The 24,570-nt window shown below is 35.9% G+C and overlaps 1 protein-coding gene across 14 annotated transcripts in view; it reads right to left on the bottom strand.

Annotated features, from left to right (window-relative positions):
- MTMR2 (myotubularin related protein 2) overlaps positions 1-24,570 on the bottom strand; it is a 101,884-nt gene that overhangs the window by 20,216 nt on the left and 57,098 nt on the right. For 8 of the 14 annotated variants that reach the window (XM_070490398.1, XM_070490396.1, XM_070490397.1 and 5 more), the window contains 7 exons: positions 18,095-18,170; positions 13,303-13,397; positions 13,019-13,129; positions 10,870-10,971; positions 9,685-9,768; positions 3,701-3,850; positions 2,738-2,926 (listed from right to left, as the gene is read on the bottom strand). In XM_070490398.1, coding sequence (XP_070346499.1) covers positions 2,738-2,926; positions 3,701-3,850; positions 9,685-9,768; positions 10,870-10,971; positions 13,019-13,129; positions 13,303-13,397; positions 18,095-18,140 — 777 coding nt within the window. In that variant the 5' untranslated portion in view covers positions 18,141-18,170. Of the gene's footprint in view, positions 1-2,737; positions 2,927-3,700; positions 3,851-9,684; positions 9,769-10,869; positions 10,972-13,018; positions 13,130-13,302; positions 13,398-18,094; positions 18,171-24,009; positions 24,077-24,570 lie in introns of all 14 variants that reach the window. The other 6 variants (XM_070490403.1, XM_070490404.1, XM_070490402.1 and 3 more) reach the window with 2 other exon arrangements.

Genomic DNA, 24,570 nt, shown 5'->3' with positions numbered 1-24,570 from the left:
GTCAAGTACAGCATAACGACTATAGTTAACAATACCGTATTGTATATCTGAAAGTTGCTAAGAAAGCAGACCTTAAAAGCTCTCATCACAAGAAAAAAAATTGTAATCAAGTGAGGGGATGCATGTTAACTAACCTTATTGTGGTGATCATTTCACAATATATACATATAGCAAAGCATTATGTTGTACACCTTAAACTTACACCATGTTCTATGCCAATTATATCTCATTAAAACCGGGGGAAAAAGACAAAAGGCTGGTAAATTGAATAAACTTTCTGAAGAATATTGGCAATATGTAACAAAACTTTTTAGAATATGCATATTTTAAATTTTGATATTCTACTTGTATATCTAGGAAACTATTTTAAGGAAATAAATACGCCAACAAAAGATATTTATTTCAGCTATATTTAAAATAGTAAATAAATATTTACATGCCCAATATCAGATGAATGATTAAATGAATAATGATACAGCTATATGAGGAGTACTACTAAAGAATTTTTCAAGAATATTTCATAAAAAAATAATTTATAATATAATGTTAAGGGGAAAAACAACAAAATAACCAATAAATAAATGCACAGAAAAAACAGAGGAGGAAAAGATATCAAAATATTAGTGATTATGGGTGATTTCTATTTCCTTTCTTTACTTTTTATATGCTTTCCTAGTTCTTTTATATTGTATATTAACCATTTTGTAATCAGAAAAATGTTCCAATAAACAAAATATATCAGAGTCTTCAAAAAAAAAAAAGGGGGGATTTCTATTGTGAAATATTGTGGAAATGATTAAAGAAAATAGTAAGATGAGGACTATAACATTTTGCCCTACCACCTTTTCTGCCTTATATTGCTCTCTCCTTCTTCTCTCATCCTAGAAAACATCCTAAGTCTCATTCCTGATAATTCATGGTATAACGTTTAAGGAGGGGAACAAGTAATTACCGGAAAAATATATGCCAGTCCCTGAGGTATGGGCTTCACATACACATTATCTCATTTCTCTTTTAAGGAGGAATATTTACAGTTTAAGAGAGAATGCCTGGAACTCACAATGCTCTCAAAACACTAAACAGGATGGAAATAATTAGGTACATGCTACACAATTTAGAGGAAGATCATCCCAGCACTGTTATTTTATAATAGCAAAAAACACAGAAATAGCCAACAACAGTTGGTGTTATTATTGTACCACTAAAATAATGTAAGAGATGAATGTTTACTGGCATAAAAAGATACAGTGTCAATTTAAAAAAAGGAAAGTTACAATTATTCCTCTCTTTTTCAAATATATGTGTGCACATATATGCACATAGGTCTGGTAGTATAACCACAGTTTAATGATGTTTCTCTTTTGTGGTTAGTGCCTTAAAGTCGATTCTGACTCCTAACAACCCCACGTACAGCAAAGTGGAACCCTGCCCGGTTTTTCTGCACCATCCTCTCACCTTCCTGCGCTTTATCAGACAATGCTCTTCTGCTATTCACAGGCTTTTCATGGCCAATTTTTTCAGAAGTGGGTGGCCAGGTCCTTCATCCTAGTCTGTCTTAGTTGGAAGCTCTGCTGAAAGCTGTCCACCAAGGGTGACCCTGCGGGATTTGAAATAGCTGGTGGCATAGCTTTCAGCATCACAGCAACATGCAGCTGCCAAAGTATGACAACCGACAGACGGGTGGTATGGTTCCCCAACCAGGAAATGAACCTGGGCCACCAGTGAGAGAGCTGAATCTGCACCACTAGACCACCAGGTTTCTCTCTTAGTTACACGGTTAGGGGTATTTAAAAATATTTTCTTCTTTTTGCTTATCTGCATTAGCTAATTCTTCTCTAATACATATACATCGCTTAGTGATGGTAACAAAAAAAAAAGACATATCTTTTTAAAGCTAAGTTGTATCTCTCCTCTCTCATCCTATAATAGATTTTGTCAACTGGACCAGAATTTGTATTTCCACAATGCAAATATTTATCCTACAGCAGAAATAAGAACTACTGCTCCAGCTAACTGCAAGCCTTCAGTCTGAACAGCCTTTATAGGTGCAGAACAGTCAGAAGAGGACACCACTGGCACTGAGAACTCTGCTTCACGATTCCTACAGTCGTGCTGTGCACACTAGTCAGTCATAAGCTCAGTTAGTTGTCAAGTTTGGAGAAAGGAGAAAGAAACTAATAATTGCTGAACACCTATTTACTATGTAAATAAGCACAGGGTTGTTCACTTTTTCTTTTTGAGGAAGATTGGCCCTGAGCTAACATCTGTTGCCAATTTTCCTCTTTTTGCTTGAGGAAGACTGTCACTGAGCTAACATCTGTGCCAATTTTCCTCTATTTTTCACGTGGGATGCCACCATAGCATGGCTTGATGAGTGGTGCCAAGTCCATGCCCAAGATCCAAACCTGTGAACTCCAGGCCACAGAAGCAGAGCATGCAAACTTAACCACTATGCCACTGGGCCAGCCCCAAGTACTATGTTATAATAGATACTTTTTGCCCCTAAAACAACCTTGTCAGCTATTACTATTCTCATTTTACAAATGAGCAAATTAAATTAAAGTCTAAAAAGATTAAATAACTAACTCAGTCATACCATCAAGTAGGAGAGCCAGAGTTAAAATCTACATCTTTATCATCAGAAAGCCTGAACTTTCTACTACACTGTGGCTCCTGCCAAACTCAGCTGATTCACGGAATTGTAACGGCAATCTTAATTACTGAAAGACAATCTCACCTTATTGGCAACAGCATTAACACTTGGCCGGGCATCAAATATAAAGATTTTATGCGATTGCGCATTGGAGTCCATGATGGATTGAAGGTATTTTTCATCTTCTTTACTTCGCTTCCCACTCACTCCTACCATGGGCTGGCTACAGCGAGTGATTGTGGCCTGACTTTCAGGATGAATCCATGATAAAACCTTAATGGAGGAAAAAATGGCAACATATCCTTTGTATACTTCTCTGTTTATAATTCTTCTCAAAAACATTACTCTATAAAACTCTGCTTTCTAAATGGATCCAAAGCCTAGCCATGAAAGGATATATAAGGCTGCTAAAAAAAAAAAAAAAAATCACCTTTCTTTCAAGCCAATTCCAGCATGTGGAAAACTTGGTCTAATTCTTTAATCAGATGTTGATTTATGAAAGTCATTGACTATTGGAAAGTGTTGTCTCTAGAAAAAAATACATTAACAAGGGGCTAAGTAAACCCCACTTTTAAAGTTTTATTACTGTATCAGCAAAACTGTCCAACTAGAAAGTCTTCAGAATCTACAAAACTTTGTATCTAAAATTATTTGAGCTGATCTTTCTAGAACAAAGTAATTTATCATAAATTTGTAAAGTTTTCTTCTTTCTAGGATTTAAAGGAAAAGAACATTTATCATCATGACTAAAGAATGTATAAGATAAAGAAATAGTGAATAACACAAAGCCAACTTTGTTGTCAAGTTAAGAATCATGCAATTCTGTGCAGTTCTCTAATACCCATGTCAGACTCTCCAGAAACCTCTTTAATCTAAGTGTTCTCTCCAAAAGTTTTAATTTTACTAAATAACTCATTCTCTAATATCCCAATAAAAGACCAGCTGCTGTAGCTTTTTTTATCCTGCATCCATTCTCCCATTTGTTAATCTCAGCATTACGGAGAGCACAAAAGCATTTGCAAAGTCTCGCCGAAGCTTCATACTTACTGGGATACGGCCTCTGGATCTGAAGGATGCCACTCTCTTTAATTCTTCATCAGGAATATTTGCTGGCACAACCAAGAGGGCAGGGTATGTATCACAAAGCTCATATCGCTCATTTATCTTTGTTATTCTCCAGCTTTCATTCGGAATTCCCTATACGTAAAATAAAACATGACAAATTACTACCCAACTAAAATATTAAGACATTAGAATAGAAGCCACTCTGTTCAACTCATCTCCACTTACCCACCTCTTCACAGTTGTTGCAATAGTTATTGTCTGCCTGCGGTGACCATGCTTTTAGGATGAGACATTCTAACATAGGGATCTGTGTTCATTTTGGCACTCGATTTTATGTTAATAGATTAAGTCATCAATATGGATCCAGTGCTGAGTCTGTGCTAAACATATCCAATGGAAAGGAAGGAAGCAGTAAGACTGCAAATGTTCCTTGTCTCAAAAAAGAACACAGTCTCCTTCAGTTTGATTGGCTGATTGATTTTCCTGCCATTCACCTATACAAAGAAATTCAGAAGGCAGGCACCAGTGTCCACCAGAATCCTGTATACCTATTTATCACTTACATGCCTACAGTGAATTTTTCACGCCTCCATTAGAGTACTAATGGAATGTTGCTAATCTAAAACATGTTAGAAAAGCAAGGGAATAATAGGAGGAAAAGCCAAAAAGAGGCAAAGAGAAATACTTTAAACGACTTTTTAAAAACACATTGATTACTAAGCTATCACTTGGTCCTTTAATATTTCCTATACTTATCTACTAGTATACTGTCTCACTTAATCCATAGGATTCCCTAGTAAGACACTTAAATTTTCTATCCTCCACTCTATAGAAATATAAAGGATAAAGCCATTATATTAAAAGGTTGGAATTAAGAAAATATATACTTTTTACATTTTATGACCCCTGACAACTCATATCATCAAACAGAAAAAGACAGAATTGAAAGAAACCAGGGTAGGCCCAGTGGCGCAGCAGTTAAGTGCGCATGTTCCGCTTCGGCGGCTTGGGGTTCACCTGTTCGGATCCAAGGTGCGGACGTGGCACCGCTTGGCAAAGCCATGCTGTGGTAGGCATCCCACAAATAAAGTAGAGGAAGATGAGCACGGATGTTAGCTCAGGGCCAGTCTTCCTCAGCAAAAAAGAAGAGGATTGGCAGCAGATGTTAGCTCAGGGCCAATCTTCCTCAAAAACAAAACAAAACAAAAAAAGAAAGAAACCAAATTATAGTAAAAAATACATTTAATGAGCACCTACCATGTGCAGGCACTATGCCAGCAGCCTCTTTACATACATACACACATACACACAAACATCATTGTATTCAGGTTTTGTTAACTTCATTTTACAGATGAAGAAATTGTGGCAAAGACTGTAACTTGACCAAAGGAAATAGTAAAGAATTCCATGTACATTCCAAATCTGTCCTTTGTACATAAAAGTACATTGTTCCTAAAAAAATTTACTATCCTGGTTCACCAAATTGTTATGAAAATCTGAAATCAAAGAGCAGAATGTACTCTCCTTTAAAGTAGTATTTCTCAAGCTGTTGCCAAACAGCAAGGAGGCTATTGCAATTAAGAGAAAATTCCCTCCCAGCAGTCATGTGGGAAATGCCATGAGAAGTTTCCATCTGTCCCCAGCCATGGTCTGCTTCTTCATTAGTCCCTCAGATCCTATTTATCCCCTTTAATTAGCCTGATCCCAACTTGCTTCCTATGATCTACATCTCCCCTTCCCTCTTCCTCTCCTCAACTTTATACGTACTAGACAACTGTTCAGGCAAGATCCTTACTTATTTCCAGAAATAAAAGTTTCATTAGAGATTTAAAAAGATATATTTATATGCTATAATAATAACAATAAAGTATAGTGAATTGGTAAGTTTATAGAGGTGGTACTCAAGCAAGAAACTTGCATACCATCTTCAATCATGCCCTTCCCTTATCCCCTACAACCAATCAATGACCAATTTCTATGATTTTCCTTCCAAATGTACCAGAAGAAAAGTTTGCTCACTTCCCTCAATCCTCACTGCCGCTTCCCTAATTCCGACCATTATCACTTCTCTCCTGTCCCTCTGCAATCCATTCTCCACACTGCCTCCACAATAATCTTTTAAGATGTAAAAGTTATCAAGTCATTTTTCTTCCTAAAAGCAATCAATGGCTACCTATTCCTTTTCACATAAAGTATAAAATCCTTTATGACTTAGCAAAGCCTTCACATCCCTGCTTTCCCCAGACTGATCCCTTGTCACTCTACACACTAGTCTAGCCTCTATCAACTACTTTCAGCTCCCAAATGGCTTCATATTCTTTCACTTGATTGACAGAGGACTTGCTCTGTCGATCACAGTATTCATTATTATATATTTCAATTGTTAGTTTACTTCTTTGAACCGTCCATGAAACATATGCTCTTTGGGAGTCAGGATTGTGTCTTTCTGTTTTGCAGATTTAGCCACTAGTATATAATAGGTACTATAAGAATTTGATAAATGAATGAATAAATCAACACAACACAACGAAGCTTCCCTAAAAAGCAAAATTAGTTTCTGAAGTCTTAGAAATCATGGAGTCAGCACTAAGAGGGTCAGATCATCTGAAAAGCAAACATCTCCTGAGATCCTGATGTACCACCCCCAACCCAGGTACATACTCCCATCTCTCTCATGCCCTTCCCATAACCCTGAAAAATCACTATCTGGGAGAACCACTGTTCCCATTGGGATGGTGTCACATTCTTCAGGGAAGTGGCAGGGTAGGGGTAGAACCACTGACTTAAATTACCTTAACAACTATTGGCTTTTGTCCTCCTCATTCTTAGATAAACTGACACACCTATCTTCACTAAAGGAATTGCCTTCCAAGCAGAAAACTGGAGTTGGCTGGTCAGCATACACTCTCCTTGTAGACAGTGGTAAAGACATACTAACAATGTAGATCTTTGGCCTACATTTGTCTACTCTCCCTGCAAATCACTGCCCTTCAGTTAATATATCCCTTTGTCAGAGCCAAGTTACAACCAAATTAACTGGATTACAGCTTTCCTTAGTTACTTACATTCCAGTTCTCAGGATAAACTCTGTTTTCCTTGACAGGATTTGAGTGTTTTCCAAATTTGTTAAGCAATACATCTACATTATGATTGAGTGTTTGTGCAGAAGACCATACTCATTTTCTTTATACTGATTTTTACTGTCTTGGCAACTTCATGATTTTTCTTCATCTTATCCACAAATTTCAAGGTCATCTGTATAATCACTACACATGTCAAGAGTAAATTGAAGAAAACTCTCCTATATAACAAACTTAAATGGTTATTAATAGTTTTGCCCATTTTAAAAAATACACAATTTATTTTAGCACTATAATGTATAGGTCTATAGAATTAATATGGCTTTCCTTTTGTGAAATATGGCTTTTCCTTTTCCTTTTAGTGGCAGCACACAGTAAAGCTAATCAGTCATGATTTCTGTTTTCAGAGCTTTACAATGTAAAAAATATAACAACAATCATTTGGATAGATTTCTATAGTTCATAAAATACCTTCCTGTATATTACTAATCCTTCAAACAGTCCCTAAAGCAGGTCCTATCAACAAGTGAAAAATAAAGGAACTGTGACATAAATGACTCATTGAAAGCATGTGGCTAAGCGTGAAAGCTAAGTAAGAGCTAGAGCTAAGATTCAGGACTAAGTCTTCTAAATGCTCTGGAATTAGATTGTAGTGACAGCTGTACAACTTTGCGAATATATTAAAAGCCAGTGGATTGTACAGTTTAAAGTGGTAAATTTTATGTTATGCGAATTGTATCTCAATTTTAAAGAAAAAAATAAGGAGGCCTGTATGCTCTGAGATAGTACAATCTCTAAACTATATTAAATGAGAAAGAAAGGTACAGAAAGAAAGGTACAGAAAACATACTACCATCTGCTTAAAAAAAAATAGAGAGGAACTGGGATGGCTGGGGGCAAGGTCGGCCTGGAAGGGAAACCTACCTTACAATATACTCTTTTGTACCTTTTGAATTTTATAGAGTGCAAGTATCATGACTTTCATTTTTTTTTTTTAATTTAAAAGAAAAAAAAAGGAATGCTTTATCTTTAATCTTAAGGTTTATATTAAGAGATTATCTTCATTTTCTTTCATAATAAACAAAAGACTTTTTAAAAAAAATCTGAGTCTTTTAACTACAAAAAATACAGTGGTCTTCCTCCACTAGACTTTAGCTTAGTTGACTCAAAGTATCTAACTCTGCAGAAAAAGTTAAATTCATCTAGTAAGTCAAAGACCATAAAGAATCTATATCACTTAATGTAGAGTTCAACATCCTATTCTGATGGCCACATTTCCTAATCTCATAATTCTCTTTCTGTATGGGTAGTGATTTATTCTTTATTTTTTCTTTTCAATAATAATTTATTTCTTTTCTTCGGACAGTTATCTCATCTGCTTTGCAAAGTTCTATGTTCAGGCTACTAGAACAGATAGCAATTGTTGCCTAGTTTCCCAAAGAACATTACTCATATTTATCAATCTAAAGACATTTGTTAGATTTTCTGGTTGCTTTCCCACCTAATTCTGACAGTGGATTTTTGGATTAGCAAAAATCTTGCAATGATACTTGTAGACTCTTGGTTTCTAGTTGATCCATTTCTTTTGCATTCTGCTTCATATTTTGCCAACTGATGGTTTTATAACTGAATGAGGAATTTTAAATTTCACTTGCCACATGGCACTGAGCATCAACAAACTCAGTTTCAAACCATGTGGATAAATTTAGTTATCTAGTCATGGTCTTTGCATTTTCCTAGCTTTGCGAAACAAAACTAAGTAAATTAGAAGCTTTATAATTAAAATGCAGTGTATGAAATCTAAATACAAAAATCACAGCTTAATGATTTTTATATCTGAATTCTAGAATAATTTGGATATGAAATCCAATGATTACAAAGAAAGAATCAATGTGTCTGAATTTTAATTCTCAAGAAAGCATGGTGAAGCAATGTAGAAAATTAAAACTAAAGACTATTTTGTGTAGAGTTTAAGTATTGCAGTATAAGGACTCTTTGGGAAGTGGTGTACTGGGGAAGTATAGCGAGAACGATTCCCTCTAACTCAGATTTCAAGATTGAATTCTGCTTTAATCTCTTACTGTGGTGAATCACATTAATAGGTTTTCTAATATTAAACCAACCCACCTTGGTCACAATGTATTATCTCTTTTGTACACTATCAGGTTTGATTTGTTACCATTTTATGTAGAAGTGTGTCCTCTGTGAAGAAGTAAAACTTTTAAAATTTTATGTGGAGCTAAATTATAAGCAGTAAAACTATTAAGAAATTTTTTTTATGTGTGAGGAAGATTAGCCCTGAGCTAACATCCATTGTCAATCTTCCTCTTTTTGCTTGAGGAAGATTGTCACTGAGCTAACATCTGTGTCAGTCTTCCTCTATTTTATGCGGGACGCCACCACAGCATGGCTTGATGAGTGGTGCTAGGTCCGTGCCTGGGATCTGAACCTGCAAACGCTAGGGCCACCAAAGTGGAGCACGTTAACTTAACCACTACACCACTGGGCCAGCCCCAAGAAATTTTTTCAGAATTAAATTATAGGATACCCAAAAGAGAAAAATCTCAGTGAACAATGTTGAATGGCATATAAGAATATAAAAATGCAAATATACTTACCACTTTATTTTTATTCAAAAAATTATTAAACATCTTAAAAACAAACTGATTTAGTTATAACTTTTAAATAAGAAAAGATTCACAAAAAAGTATAGTCTGAAAAGCAGTTTAAAGAAATTGAAGGCAGCCAAAACATCAGGAATAGCCTTCTAAAAAAACCAACAACAGAAACCACACAACTATATGAAGCTGTTTACTTCTACCATAAAACTTTTGTTGTAATGAAAAGAATACAGAATATGAAAATTGAAAGAAAAAAAGTACATACCTGCCTTCTATACTCTAAAAGAGAATCATACAGCTTCCACCCATTTTCAGGGAATACTTCTTTGTATTCAAAAGCAAAAAGAGGCTACAAAAAAGTAAATAGAGTTTATTAACTAAACTAAAAAAGACATGGAAAGAGGTAACGAATCAGAAACGTACCCTTATCATACACAAAGCTTTTATTTACTTATCTGCAAGGATATTTTGTATTGGTGTCCTTTTTTTATATTGTTGTTCTAGCTTTTAGTTTATAATTTTGAAAACGTACTGTTTTTCATATTTTTCAAACATATAAAAAAGCAGAAGCCCACCACCAAGATTTATCAAATGCTAACATAACACCATATTTACATCAGATGTCTTTCATAGCTGTTTTAGATTTACTTCTAAACAATGAAAGACATCACATAAAAATAGACATCATCTGATATAATCAATTAGTCTGACAACACAGAGATCAGCAATTAAGCAGCTTTGAAGTTTATGCTGCATTTTCTAAAACATACTGAATAAACTTTATATTTTTCAGCAAGTAATCTGTGTGCCAAAAAAGAAAAGTTAATTTATCATTTATGTAGACAGAATGGCAGGAACAACTATGATGACAAACATTCAAATTAGAGTCAGAAGAGCAGTACTGATTCCAAATTTTACTCCCTAGTAGCTATGCCCTTGAGTTAATTGCTTACCTGCTCCTGGTTTCAACTCATAAATAGGGATAAATAATATTTACCATCATAGGGCTACTGTAGAAGTTAGATTATATAACATAAATGAGGGAGCCTGACACTGTTAATAGCACATAGTAGGAACTCAATTAAGTATCTGCCCATTCTTCCCTCCTAAAATTGCAAGACTTAACTCTCAGCTCCCAATTAAAAAGAAGATTTCAAATCCTAATGAAGACAACATACAGCTTTTTATCATGGAAACATCCTGGATAGAAAGATCATATAATTATAGAATGTCAGCATGCAGGAATAAACCTTGGAAATAAGCGAGTCCAGCTTCCTCATTTTATACGTAAAAAAATTGGTCCAAGAAATCAGATTAAACCTAAATTATACATCTGGTTAAACTGCAAAGCAGGATCATAAATGCAGAGACTCTAGATAGAACAGACAAGTTTCTTTACACTGCACCGATAATTATAATACAGATTTTTCAAAGATAAGAAACATCTTACCAGGTTATTAGAAACAGGAAATGCATATTTCATTAGATTCTCAAATATGGATCTTCTTGTTCGCCCCTCAGGTTTATGAGCAAACCGTAAATTCCGAATATCCTAGAAAAGATTTAGGATCCAAGTCATTTATTACTGTTTGTTCACTTTTTATTTAATAAACAGATAAGGTAACTTGGAACTAACTTGTAATATGGTAAAATATGTGAATTTGGGATACAAAAATAAATCGGACAGCAACTCCTGGAGGCAGGAAATTACAACACCTTATTGAGAGAAATAAAAAGAAACAGAACGCACTCTAATACAAGGCAGAATTCAGAGGACAGAAAATTTACCACTGCTTATGGACTCAAAGGAAGGCCAATGAAGGAGGTGGCACCTGATGCAGAGACTGGAGATTAGAGAGCTTATATCTGCAGCTTAATAGCAAGACTAATCACACTATCAGCATGTGTCCTTTCCCTATAAAAGCGCATTTTCTGTCATGAATTTCTCTATTAAAAACCTGGTTAGCTGTTGTGATATTTCCTAAGTGTCTTTGTTCCCATTATGACTGGTGATTATTTTCTGAGTTATGATCCCTTCCCAGGACTCATTTCCACTGGATCTTCTCTTTGTAAGCCTCCTGCTACTAGACTGATAGAACCAAACTCTGCCTGAACTCTTCCTCCACTCCATCTCCAAGTTCTTCAACCATCTACTCGCAGATAAACTGAATAGTTGGGCTTCAAACTATTCATCCAGGCTCTAAAGTCAGATAGAGACCAAGGCTCCCCTCCATTACGTGTCCTCAAGCAGTTTTCTATGCCCAGGCTGAATGCAGATATTCATGTTCTGGTATACTGACAGCTTAACAGCACTAAGAAAAAATTGGGGATTAAGAATAATTTTAAGACTAGCCATTTTATTTAAGTGTTTTAATCTGGGCAGAATTCAAAATAGCTTTATTATATCCCATTCTATAAAACTGAACACAGTGACACTGTGCTACAATGCACCCACAGTCCATGAACAAGTAGAACACCTTCTTTCAAACCAATCCGAAACTAGAATGCTAGCTCTACTGTATGTTAAAACAAACATGTGTGAGAACATCTTTACAATTAGCAGAGATATTCATAATCACTCTGTTAAAGTACCATAGCAGGGGTCTATGGTTTGTCTGCAGGGGCCTTAATGTTTGGGTTTGTTGATAAGGATCTTGTTGCATGGAAAAAATTACATTTAAAATGATCAAGATTTCAAAGTCATCCTCTTTCATGTCCTCTTATTTTCTATGTTCTATTTACTATTAGACCCCAGAAGAGTGATCAGGAGACAACATGCCTGACATATGGTTGACAGCTATTAATCTCTCCGAGCCCTTCCAGCTATAATGGAAAAGCATAAAAATAACTACTAAGTCATTAGCTTTAATTCTAGATTCACAAAACTTCTAAGATTAGCATCAGAAAGTATCTCGAAAGTTATGGATGTGCTGTTGCTTTTACTTTTGGCACTGGCAGAACAGCAAAAGAAAGGAAAAAGGTGACCCAGAATTGAGACATGCACAGGTGTTAATAGGCCATAATAAGGAGAACAGTGCCCTGCAGATGTGGCACATGGTATTAAATACCTATGACTGAATGTTAAAATTGTAATAATCTAAGTTTCATTCAAGTATCAATGCATTTAAAGAATGTGAGTTAGATGAGAAAATAGGGAAGGTCTATAACACTAAGTGTTTCCCACATTGTTTCAGAAGCAAAAAAAATTAGGAGAACTAGAAACAGCAAAGGTGGTGATGATGAACATATCATAACCAATTCTTCCACTACAAAGTACTATGCCTTAAGTGCTCAGAGCCTTACGTTTCTAATTTGACAATTAAAGGTAATAATGTCTATTATGCCTATTTGAGAATTTTTATGAGGCTCAACATGAAATAATGAATGTGAAAGTACTTTGTATTGGGTCCAAAAGAATTCAAGTCTAATTCACGATAGAACACCTTCTTATTACTCCTAAATGTTGTTTTCTTCCACTAGAATAAAATTTCTAGTAAGAAATCCATTTGATATTTTGGAAACCAGTTTCTAAGCACAGGCTTTATTTAATAGAAAGCTTTTCAAATTAAATAAAATTCCATGTATATTATAACAATTACCTTGCATACAGTTTCTAGTCCATAAGAATTTTCCCCACGACTAGAAGCACCACCAATTTTTTCTACTCTACTTATCACTCCAAGAGAAGCGTCTAAAACAAATGGGGGATCCTAAAGGAAGGAAAGAAAAAAACAGTAAAAAATGAGCAATTGATACTGTAGAACTATAGTTGAGAAAAACCTTAATTAGAAATGCTTTAATTAAAAGTGATCAAAAATGAACAGAACTGTCTGCAAACAACACAAAGATGTACATATAAAAATCTCACCCAACAACGTCTTACCCGTTCCATGCTTTTGAAATATAACCTGTAATTCGTGACAGTCAGAGTTCCTCGTACAGCACCAGTGAATGGACATATATAAGTTACGTCTTTGGCTGAAAAGGGAAAGAGTCCACAATTTACTATATATTGTGCACTATTAAAAACTGCACTCTCATCTTTTCACAAATAAAATTTAATAGAATTCTGATTGCTAGTCTAACTTCTGCTCAAAAATCACAGAAACAGTGATTCAAAGAGAACTTAGAAACCAAATCCAAGCTTCCAACAATGCAGTAATCTAGGGGAGGAATGCAGAATAAATGGGAGGGACTAGAGAGGCAGAGGAACATCCTTTATCCGGAGACAGAACAGAAGGAGACAAAGATGGCCACTCTCCCTGTTGGATAAAACAGGTGTGGTAGTTGGAGTAGTGGGTGAAGAGGTGGTGGCAAGGGTGGTTAACAACAGTAAATGTCTCAAGTCACAGTCATCCCTCATCTCATTACAGTTTCTAGACCACCCCACTAATCTGCTGGTCTTCTTCTGGCCACAGTCTAGTTTATCAACATTCCTCTAAAAATACAATATTTGAATCGGATAATACCAGAAACTCCTGACTTGATTATATTTATGGGGGAAAATACTGCAGGGGAAATGAAATGTATACGAAATAAAATTTCTTAGAAAAACAACAGTATAATAGGAGGATATTATATTCCTAACCAAGCCACTGATGTCAAACTTTGTAGAGCAATAATCATAAGCATTGCTTTATTAAATGATAAATGACAAATCTATACAGTATTATGTTTTCTAGAATATGCATTAATTAAGCAGAATAACTTAGCTACCACTAGCACAAAATAATATTTAATATGGTACAGTTCATAATGCCCAATATAAAGTTTTTTTATATCTTAAAATATTCATAAATTCCTGCTATGTCATTATTGCAGCAAATCAGCAGATAAAGGAACATCTTCATCGTTCCTAGGAAGTAACGCACAATTAGGAGCAACAAATTTCTAAGAACCTATCAAGGGACTTCTGGGAAACGTTAGGGACATGAAATATGTTTAATAAGGTATTGCAACTTCCTGATTTGGCTTTTTATGCATCACTTTGACGGACAGATTGCTTTGTGTGGAATTTGAAATGAGACTGATCTTCTAACAAACATTTCTAACCTTCAAAATAGTTCCCTTGGGAATGTTCAAGATCAAGCTACATTTTTTTAAATCATTGTTTCCAATGCACTTTCAACGTTTCATTTAGAGGGAAGCTTTTAAAATTAAATAAGTCCATCGTTATAGAAAGATACCCAAACTCGCCTTGCATATATTTCTTGACCGTATGAATTTTTACCTCAACTAGAAAGGCTTTATTCAATGTTATTAAAAACATTTCTGGACTCCTTCCAGAGCCAGTTTTCTTACTCACACAAGAAAATCAATCTTATTATTCTATATTTTACTACAGGATATGTCCCTCTTAGTCCAATGTTGTTGTTGCACCTCCCTCTTTATTCTAAAATCCAGAGATAATACACATGAAAGTGCTTCCAAAATTGCAAGTACAAATATAAGGGTTTATACCTATGTTACTATTATCATCATTAGGTTCTGCTTCATTCTGTCCCCTTTATCCTTCCTCCTCAGGCTGGTGGCAGCTAAGTCACTCTGAAGAGAGAATTTACGCTTAGCAGGGTGTGTACCAAACAGAAGGGAGACTGTGACTGGCAACCTTACCAGAATAAACGACAGTAGTAACAACCAGAATTGATGGCCTAGCACTTCAGAGTTTATAAGTACTTTTCACCTGAATACCTCCTTTAATCTTCATAACAACCTTTAAATATAAGATCTATATCACCTACAATTGTTAGATGAGAATACCAGGGCTCAGAGAGGTAAAACATATTGCCTAATGTTTTAGAACCAGTAATTGCTAAGATTAAGACTTGAATACAGTTCCTGTGACTACAAATTCAAATCTCTTTCTACCACATCAAGCAAAGCAAAGCCACTAACAGAGCACTGTCTGTCTCTTGTGTTAAAGGTGGAAATACTGCAGTCTTGGGCTACCTCTACTGCTGATGTGCCCAGGCCACAATACTCTGAGACTGTGATTTCCCTAAAGCATTCTGTGGATGTTCCTAACACTAGTAACTTTTTAAAACACCTAAACTGCAGATTGACATTAGACCAACTAAAGATCAAACATCTTTTCTACACGAATTAATATATTCAAGGTTATGCTAGCCTTATACTTGATATTAGATTTAATTTTTGGCACAATAATCAAGTCTATATAGACAGTTTTGAATCAGAATATTTTATTTAATCTGTTAGGTATTCCTCTAAATTTTGCAATACTAATACTGCCTAGTGGTACCAAAAGAGCTTAGATCTACTAATACTCTCAAATTTTCACTGAGAGGAAAAATCTATATTAGTTTCTGCAAGGTAGACCAAAATGACCTTGAGAATACATATCTACAAGATATGAGATATATACAAATAAATATATGAGAGCATGCAATCTGTACAGACCGACACAAAGATGTACTCTAAGTAATACAGAGAAGGGGAAATCCATTCAGCTAGGGGATCAGAAAACATAGGCCTGTGAGCTGTGCCCTAATGGCAGGCATCTTTTAGATTCGCAGAGATGGTGAGAAAGCACCCAATGCAGAGGAAGAACCTAATCGAAGATACAGAGGTGGTAAAGTAAAGTACCTACTTGGACAAAGGTAAGTATACAGGCCGGTTCTCTCTAATTTATATTTTATCACACTCTCTTCACTCCTCAATTTCCCTCCCTGGTTCCTCTACCTTATAATTGTAAAATGTCTACTAAAGCTACGTTTATCTTCTTGGCCCTCTTCTCACTGCATATGCTCTCTCAGGTATTTTCCTCCTCTCATTTTTAACTAGTATCTATGTTCTGATGATTCCAAAATATGCACTTTCAGCCCTGATCTCTCTCCTAAGCTCCTAAGATATCTCTCCTAGATATCTCCACTTGAAGTTTCTCATAGGTACCCGAAATTCAATATACATAAATATTACACCAAGGGCTCATGAAAATTGAGAGGAAGACAAATTCTTAGAGACTAAGTCCTCTGGATCTGGTAACTGATTGGATGCCAGAGTTCAGAAAAATGGAGCAGTTTAGGATGACTCCTAGACTTCTGCCTTGAATGAATGGACAAGTGGAGTTATTATTAGCCAAGGGAGAGAATAAAAGAAAAGAAATAAATTTAGGGATAAAGGTGATAATTTCAGTTTTGGAGATGTTGGGTATAAGGGATATCTATAGGATATCCAAGCACATGTGTCTAAGATGGAGGCACTTGTTTATATGCATTAGGACAGAGGTTCACACTAGAAATAACAAACTTTGGAGTCATCAGTAAATATATGGAAGGTAAAGTTACTAATTCAGATATGATCAACCAAAAAGAGCACAGAGGAGGGAAAAGGGAAATGGGTCAAGGAGGAAGTCCCAAAAGGAATGTTGCTATTTAAGGAGGAGGAGCCAACAAAAAAGACTGAGTGGTAACTTGAAAGTCTTTTATAATGTCATTTATCATAGTAGAAATAGCATGTGCTTTAGGTTCAGAAGAGGAAAAAAATTGTCACAATGCTAGCTATAACTTTACTAGCTAGGCAATCTCCATACGCCTTAGTTTCCTCACCTACAAAATGAGATTAGTATCTTTCCCAGAAGATAAGAATGATTAAATGAGACCTTAAGCAGTCAATAAGGGTAACTATTGTTATTATATCATATCCAGTGCTGATAATATATAATACCTAACTCAGTAAGTAGTTCAGCAGAATAAGAGTTTAGGGTATCCACAAGGGTGAGTAAGGGGGGAGAAAAATAGACTGGGGAGGTATTCAGTCAAGAGTCAAGAGCAAGAAGAGACAAGTACCACACTAAGTGTGAAGGAACTAAATGTACTGTAGGCAAGAAGAACCCATTTTGGGGTAGTTCCCCCTTTGGCTTCATACTTTTTACACAGGAAATGACACCTGGCTAGGGAATATTAAGCATTTATCAATTCCTTTTTAAAATTATGATTGATAATAATATGAAAGTATTTACTTGGCTAAGAAACCATTTACTTTATTCTCCTAATACATCACTTTATTTCTCAAAAGCTATGGGTATTTTGTAGATATCACACAGATGAAACAAAGTAAAAACACAAGGACAAAAAAATAGCTTAAATGTTTGTTTCCAATTTCTAGTCCATACAGTAAGTTAACGCTTAGTTCCTCAGGCTGGACAAAGAAAGGGACCTACAGGCAAATGGACTGCTTTGCAATGGAGATGAAACATTTTCATCCAAAAATTGGCCTGAGTTTATTCAGAGCAGAATAAGATAAAGGAAGCAAAAAGAAGAATGTGTTTTAAGAAAACTTACTCATACAAAGTGACAATTTGATGTTTTTTATCTAGGCAACTCAATTATCTTACTGCAGTAATTCAAAATAATGAAATTTTCTTTCAAAGAATTCAGCAACAGTTTAAAAAGAAAAAAAGCCACCTACTTTCAATGAAAGTAAAGCAAACCAGGGAAGAAACAAAATATAATTCAAAGTGCATGTTTCCCAGTTGTCCAAATACAGACATAACCAACAGGTCTAGACACACTGACTGCTGGAAGGCTGGCAGCACTGAGCGCTGCCAGATGAGAGCTGTCTCGGACAGTGGGCCTGTTCTCTGAACACTGAGAGTACTGAATAGTCCGTACAGTCAGAAAGAAGAAGGAAATTCAACCAAAAAAACCATTACAGACCCATGTCTTTAATATTTTCTCCTGGAAGCAAGGGTGGTTCTTCCATTTCTGCTAATTTGTTAGACTCCCTCAGGACCTGGATTGGAAAGAGGAGGAGGGGGCAAGAAAAGAAACATTTTTTATTCAAAGGCTAATTTTTCACTCAAATTTCAACTGAGTATGCTTGCTCTTATTTAAAGTTATAACATTATCTATCTCACATACTACTTTAAATCAAATTATAAAAACTGTAGTGTTGGCATGTATAACACGTGAAGTTGCTGTTTTTCTACAAAGCATTTACTGAGTGCTTATTTCGTATAAGGCACTATATAAAACATTTCATACATCTTCTATACAAAACACTTCACACATCTTCTCACTGAACATTACAACAGCCCTATAAATGTAGGTGCTGTTATCCCCATTTCCTACATAAGAAAGAAGAGGCCAGAAGTGACAATTAACTAGTTCAAGATCACATAGCTAAAAAGTGTCAGAGTCTAGATTTGACTGGTACTTGTAGTGGACTACAAAGCCTGTTTTCTTTTCATTAAGCCACGCCCAAGGGCCTTCATGCATTTAAACTTTGATAAAATCAAGCTCTTACATAGATTTAATGTTTAGAGACTTTGAAAATGATGTTGATAAAGAATCTTGTTGAAAGACATATTAAATAAATTATCATGATCAACAACTGTTATTGAGAAGTTACCTTATAAAGGATGCTACACTGGATTCCAAGAATGTAAAGATATAGAAACATGGTTTTCTAACGGATTTACAACCCCAGAAAAGACACACACGCACACATACACAAGTTGACATAGGCTAAATACATCCCACTGGCTACCAAAAGCCTCTCCCTCCACCTCTTTCACTGCCAAACAATAAAATTCACTGCCTCCAATTCTTTACTTCCTATTAATTCCTTAACCTACAATCTGGCTTTGCCACCTAATCCAACCCCTTCCAGGGAACCTGCTTTCTCCCCAATAACCTCCTCATTATTAAAGACAATGGACATTTCTCAGTCTTTATTTTTATCTTTAGCTACAATAGATACTATCTGCAGTTGCCTGCTTCTTGAAAGCATACTATCCTGGCTAAATTCTCCCTTCCCTGGTCATTCTTTTTCAATGACCTTTATATTCCCTCTCCTCAACCTTTCCTGCTCTTCAGAGGTTTGTCCATTTCTCACTTTACTCACTTTCTGATGATCACATACCTTATCTATGACTTCACCTAAATTCAATCTACCTTGACAGCCAAGATTTTTCTCAGACTCCAGTTCCACACATCAACTGCCTAGTGTTCCTCTCCATCTAAATGTCCCACAGACACCCTGAATTCAACAGATCTCAAACTGACCTGTGTTCCACACTTAGCAAGCAGCACTACCATCCATTTGGTTGTCTCAGCCAGTTTTGGAGGAGGGCCGAGTAGTGGTCTCTGAGAGCAGACTCAGGCCTTCTACTGCAACTTTGATTTCTTTCATTACACTGAGTACCAAGACCATTAGAAAGATTCTCAAACATTTTTTTAAATAGCTTTTGACTTTTATTTCCTTCCATCCAAAAAGTAAGACTTAAGAGTCTTCAAAAGAAGGAAAAGGAAGAAAAAACAAGGTACTACTGCTGCCTTAAAGGTCACCTTCAGTAGGCCTCAAAACTGGGTTAGACAGCTTCTGTATGAGTTCCTATCTGGCACTTACCACACCGTACTAACTGCCTGTCTGTCCTCTTCCCTAACAGACTAATGAGCCTCATATATAATTTTCAGTTGTCTAGTAGTCACATTAAAACAGCCAAAAAAGAAACAGGCAAAATTGATTTTAATATTTAATCCAATAAATCAAAAATATTGTCATTTCAACATGTAATAAATATTTTTAAAGTATTAATGAGACATTTTATATTCTTTTATTCATACTAAGCTTTCAAAATCTGGAGTGTATTTTATACTTACAGCAAATCTCAATCCAGACCAGCCACATTTCAAGCACTCAGTAGCCATATCTCTAGTGGTGCCAGTATCAGGCAGTGCTAATCTAGTAAATCTAATTTTTCATGATAATCAAGTCATTCCCTGGTTCAAGTTAGGTGCTTAGGGAGGATTAGACAAAAGGTTAGACATTATTGCTACAGCCCAATGCTCGCCTAAGGCAAATAACAGAGAACAAATTAATTCTGCTCAATAAATTTGAAATCGAAATAAATTCATACTTTTGAAAGTTTAATAATTGGTTTCATAAAGTAACCTTAATGCAATACCCAAAGAACTAAAATATATATATACACACACACATATATTTTTTATATTCCATTCTAAAACTCAAAAAAAAGTCACATTTTTTAATGGTATCTAGTTGCCAGTTCCTGATATAGTCTTTTATGTAGCCACAAAACAAAGAAAAGAAGAGAGAAAGTGGGAGAAAAAAAATGAAGGGAGGCAGAAAGAGAGGGAGGAAGGCGGGCCTATAAGTTGCAGAAAAACTGGATAAAAACTTGGAATACGCAAATATATAGACTTCCTGGGTTCAAATCGTGACTGTGCCACATGCTACGGAGGTACTCTTAGACAAGGTGTTCAACCTCTTTATGCCTCATTTTCCCCATCCATAAAATTGTAATAATTATAAATGTACCCAACAAAAGGGTTGTTATAAAATTTAAATGAATTAATATATTTAGTTTTTATCAGTGTTGACACATCATATATACTTAATAAGTGTTCTCTATTAATAATAATAAAAATTCAGACTAACAAGCTGATTGCCAAAATCTGGTAAGAATTTCTACTAGTTATGAAGACAACAAAATTAGATAGAAAGATAACATAATAAGTAACACACAGTATACTGAAAAAAAATCACACAATGCTATTCATGTGAAAGATCACACAAAGGAAGATGCTTTCTCCTTTGCCCATTGTCTACCACCTAATTTGGAAATACAAAGATTACGTCCCTTACAAAGCTGGGCAGCAGTTCCTATATTCCATAGGCATACCTTCTTGTAGCTGTTGTATACCTTCTTGTAGCTACAGTATTGTTCCCTATGACACTTCCTCTCTTTCTATATTTCCACATTCAGAAAGAAACTGCAAACCCCAGAAAACGTGTGTTGTATACAGGAGTGAAGAGGAAGATAGTTCTGGCAGAGGCACATGGTAACATAGGAGGTGTAATCTTCATAAGTAAAGCTTTATAAAGTGAGAAAAGACACAGGGAAACTCATACAAGTAGTGCATGTTGAGAATCACAGGCTCTCTTAGACTCTCTCTAACCAGAGAGCAAGGCACTGAAGAGAAGCAAGACAAGATCCTACCTTTGTCTACAAAAGCTGACTAGATGACAGACTTTAATAGGCGTATTCTAAACGTTATACATAAACAACTTACTTTAGAGCTGAAGATATAAAAAGGAACTCAAACAAGTGAACAGAACAGGGCCAAAGGCAATCCAGACCCTTTGTTTGTTGGCAAACACTGATTCTGAATAAACCTACCCATAATCAAACAGAAGAGAAAAAATAGGGCCTAAAAAAAAAGTTTATTTGACAAGGAAAAGGAAGTATCAGCCTAAGGGACAACAAAGGAACAGTCTTGAAAATAATTCCCTACAGGCATTAGGAGAAATATTTATAAGCAATTTGGCAAACTCAAAAGGAAATCAACCATATACCCTAAGAAATAGAAACAGAAAGCCACAAGGAGAGACACACTGAGACTAAGAGAAATGGGTAAGATAAGGAATAATTGCAAAAATTAAAAACATAATAGCAGAAAGAAAAATCTGTTGGAATTAATAAAGAACTGAACTGATTACTCAGAAAACAGCATTTATGTTGAGGGCAAACATGAAAAATGCTCTAAGAACTTATAGAAAAAGAACAGAGATAGAAATCATCAGGGAAGATAATAAGGAGCCAATAAAAGAATTCTATTTCCTAAGTAAAAAAATCAAAAGAGAATAGGAGCAATAATCCAATATATAATTAAAGAACATGCTTTTGAAATGAATACTTTCTAAGAGTGTTGATCAAAATAGTTTACCATGTTCCACATAAAAATGAATGAACAAAGACACATCCAACGCATCTCAGCCAATTTTTTGGAACTGTAAAAATAAAAGACGAACTATGAGAATATAGGCCTAAAAAAGAGAGAGAAGTTACATACAAAAGCAAGGCTAGCGTCAGACTTATCAGAAAAGCTGTATTCCAGAAGACAATAACAAAATTTTATCACATCATTGAAGGAAAATGCTGTGACCTCTCCAACAAGTTTCATGTTAAGTTATCCTCAGATATGCCAGATCCTCAAAAATGTAACACACATGTCCTGCTTTTGAAAAAAGAAAAAGAAAATTACCTGAGGCAGTAATTAAGCTGAAAAAGGGAAACTGAAATTAAAACATATACAAGAAATTTGTAGTGTATAGTAAAGACTTGTTTTATATCCTAAGTACCCTCCTGCCAAAAAAACCCAAGTACTGCCACTATACTAACAGCTCTTAGTGTCATCATTTATATTATCAAGATAACATTAATAGCCACCTTATAGGTTTGTGAATACGAATGAGATAGTTGCATCATAAAAGGATTTTCAAAGTACTATTAAAATGTAGGAAATACTTATTATTCACTTAACAGAAGCATCAACAGAAGTTTTCACTGTCCTTCTCACAACAGCCTATTTACATGGTGCTTTGTTCCTCTGCTCTAAAATACACAGGAATTTGAGACAGCATGTCATAAAGAGAATCATAAATCTCTCTAACTCTATGACTACTAACTTCTAAATTCAGCTACAGAATAGCAAACATCTTACTATTCCTAAAGAAAGCAGCAAGAGGAGTGATGTCAGCATCACGGCAGCAAAAGACGTCCTTCATTTTTGTTGCCCTTTAACATCTAAAACTTGGCATCTATCCATAAACAAAAGTGCCTCTGTGGGATCTATGGAATTCAGCACCATAGGCCAAGGGACCCAGAAGGAGTCTCATCCACTTGTGCATCAGGTAACAGGCAGACAGAAACTAATGTGGGATGTGGAACCAGCAGGAGCCTGTGAACTGACTCCAAAACCTTTTGGCTGTGACCCCTGGAAAACACTGACTTGAGCAGATACCTACAGATGAGAAAGCCTTTACAGAACTCCAGGTTTCTAGAGGAGAAGTTCCAGCACTCCACCAGAGCAAAAAAATACAAGCCTGGATTCATTAGAGTGGGTAGGAGGAAATTTGCCAACATCACCTCTCCCTCCAAAGCATAACAGCTTAGAGAAAGAGGAAGTTGGGGATCCCTCCCACAGGACAAAAGGAAGAGCAGTGAGTGAGCACCCAGCTTCCCCAGCTGTAGGGACACTGCTAAAGAAACCCATCTCTTTTCTGCAGTTCCAGAGTATTAAAGCAAGAGTTCCATCCCTGGAGGAAAGGAAGAGTTCAGGAAAGAAGCAGACAGGAATATCAGAGCATCAAAGGAATATGGTTCTCTGCATTCTATCTCCAGCAGGAAGCCCCCCCATGACACTAGGGAAAACTTCACCCAAAGATCCCCACATCTGATCCATGGGAACGCCAACACCCCAAGTGCCAAATCTATACCCTCCCCACTCTGCGGCCAGCTCCTTGAACATGTTCCCAAGGGAGGATGTCAAGAGCAAGCTCAGGTAGACAGGGAGGGTATGCAGAAAAAAAGCCAAGAAAACAAGCCAAGGTCTGTCAGCAAGGGAGAAACCACAATCTTGAGCTGCAGCACCACCTTTGGGACAAAAAAAGAGAGGCTACCAACAGCAGCCTGGTTCCCTGTAAGGTCAAGAAAAGACATACAACCTTAAGAATTCTGCCACAAGAGGGAGCAAGAAGTGAGTATGCATTCAAGGTCAGAGAAAGCCCCAAAATATAAGCAGGACCAATGAAAAGTATCTCTCACCTGAAGGCAGCAAGTAAAGATTGGTGGAGGTGACTGTCACTTCAAATGGCAAAACAGCAATGTAAAACTACAAGGAAAATGAAGAATCAAGGAAATAGGAAATTACCAAGAGATCATCATAATCCCTCAACAACTGAACCCAAAGACACAGAGATCTGTGATTTACCCAAAAAAGAATTCAAAACAGCCGCTTTGAGGAAACTCAATGAGCTACAAGAAAATAAAGACAATTCAACAAAATCAGGAAAACAATACATGAACAAGACGAGAAATAAAGTGATAAAAATCATAAAAAAGAACTAAACACAAATTCTGGAGCTGAAAAATTCAGTGAATGCAACGAAGAATGCAAGAGAGAGCATCAACAACAGAATTAACAGGCAGAAGACAGAATCAGTGAGTTAGAGGATAGGAACTTAGGAACAGTCAGAGGACAACAAAGGAAAAACATGAAGAAAGCCTATGTGATCTATGGACATCATCAAAAGAACCAATATCAGAATATGAGAAGAACTGGAGTTCCAGGAGGAGAAGAGAAGGGAAAATGGGCAGAGCTTATTA

The sequence above is a fragment of the Equus asinus genome, chromosome 20, assembly GCF_041296235.1.
Source record: "Equus asinus isolate D_3611 breed Donkey chromosome 20, EquAss-T2T_v2, whole genome shotgun sequence".
NCBI lineage: Eukaryota > Metazoa > Chordata > Mammalia > Perissodactyla > Equidae > Equus > Equus asinus.
Note: the sequence above shows the minus strand (reverse complement) of the source record. Positions and strands in the feature narration are given on the sequence as shown.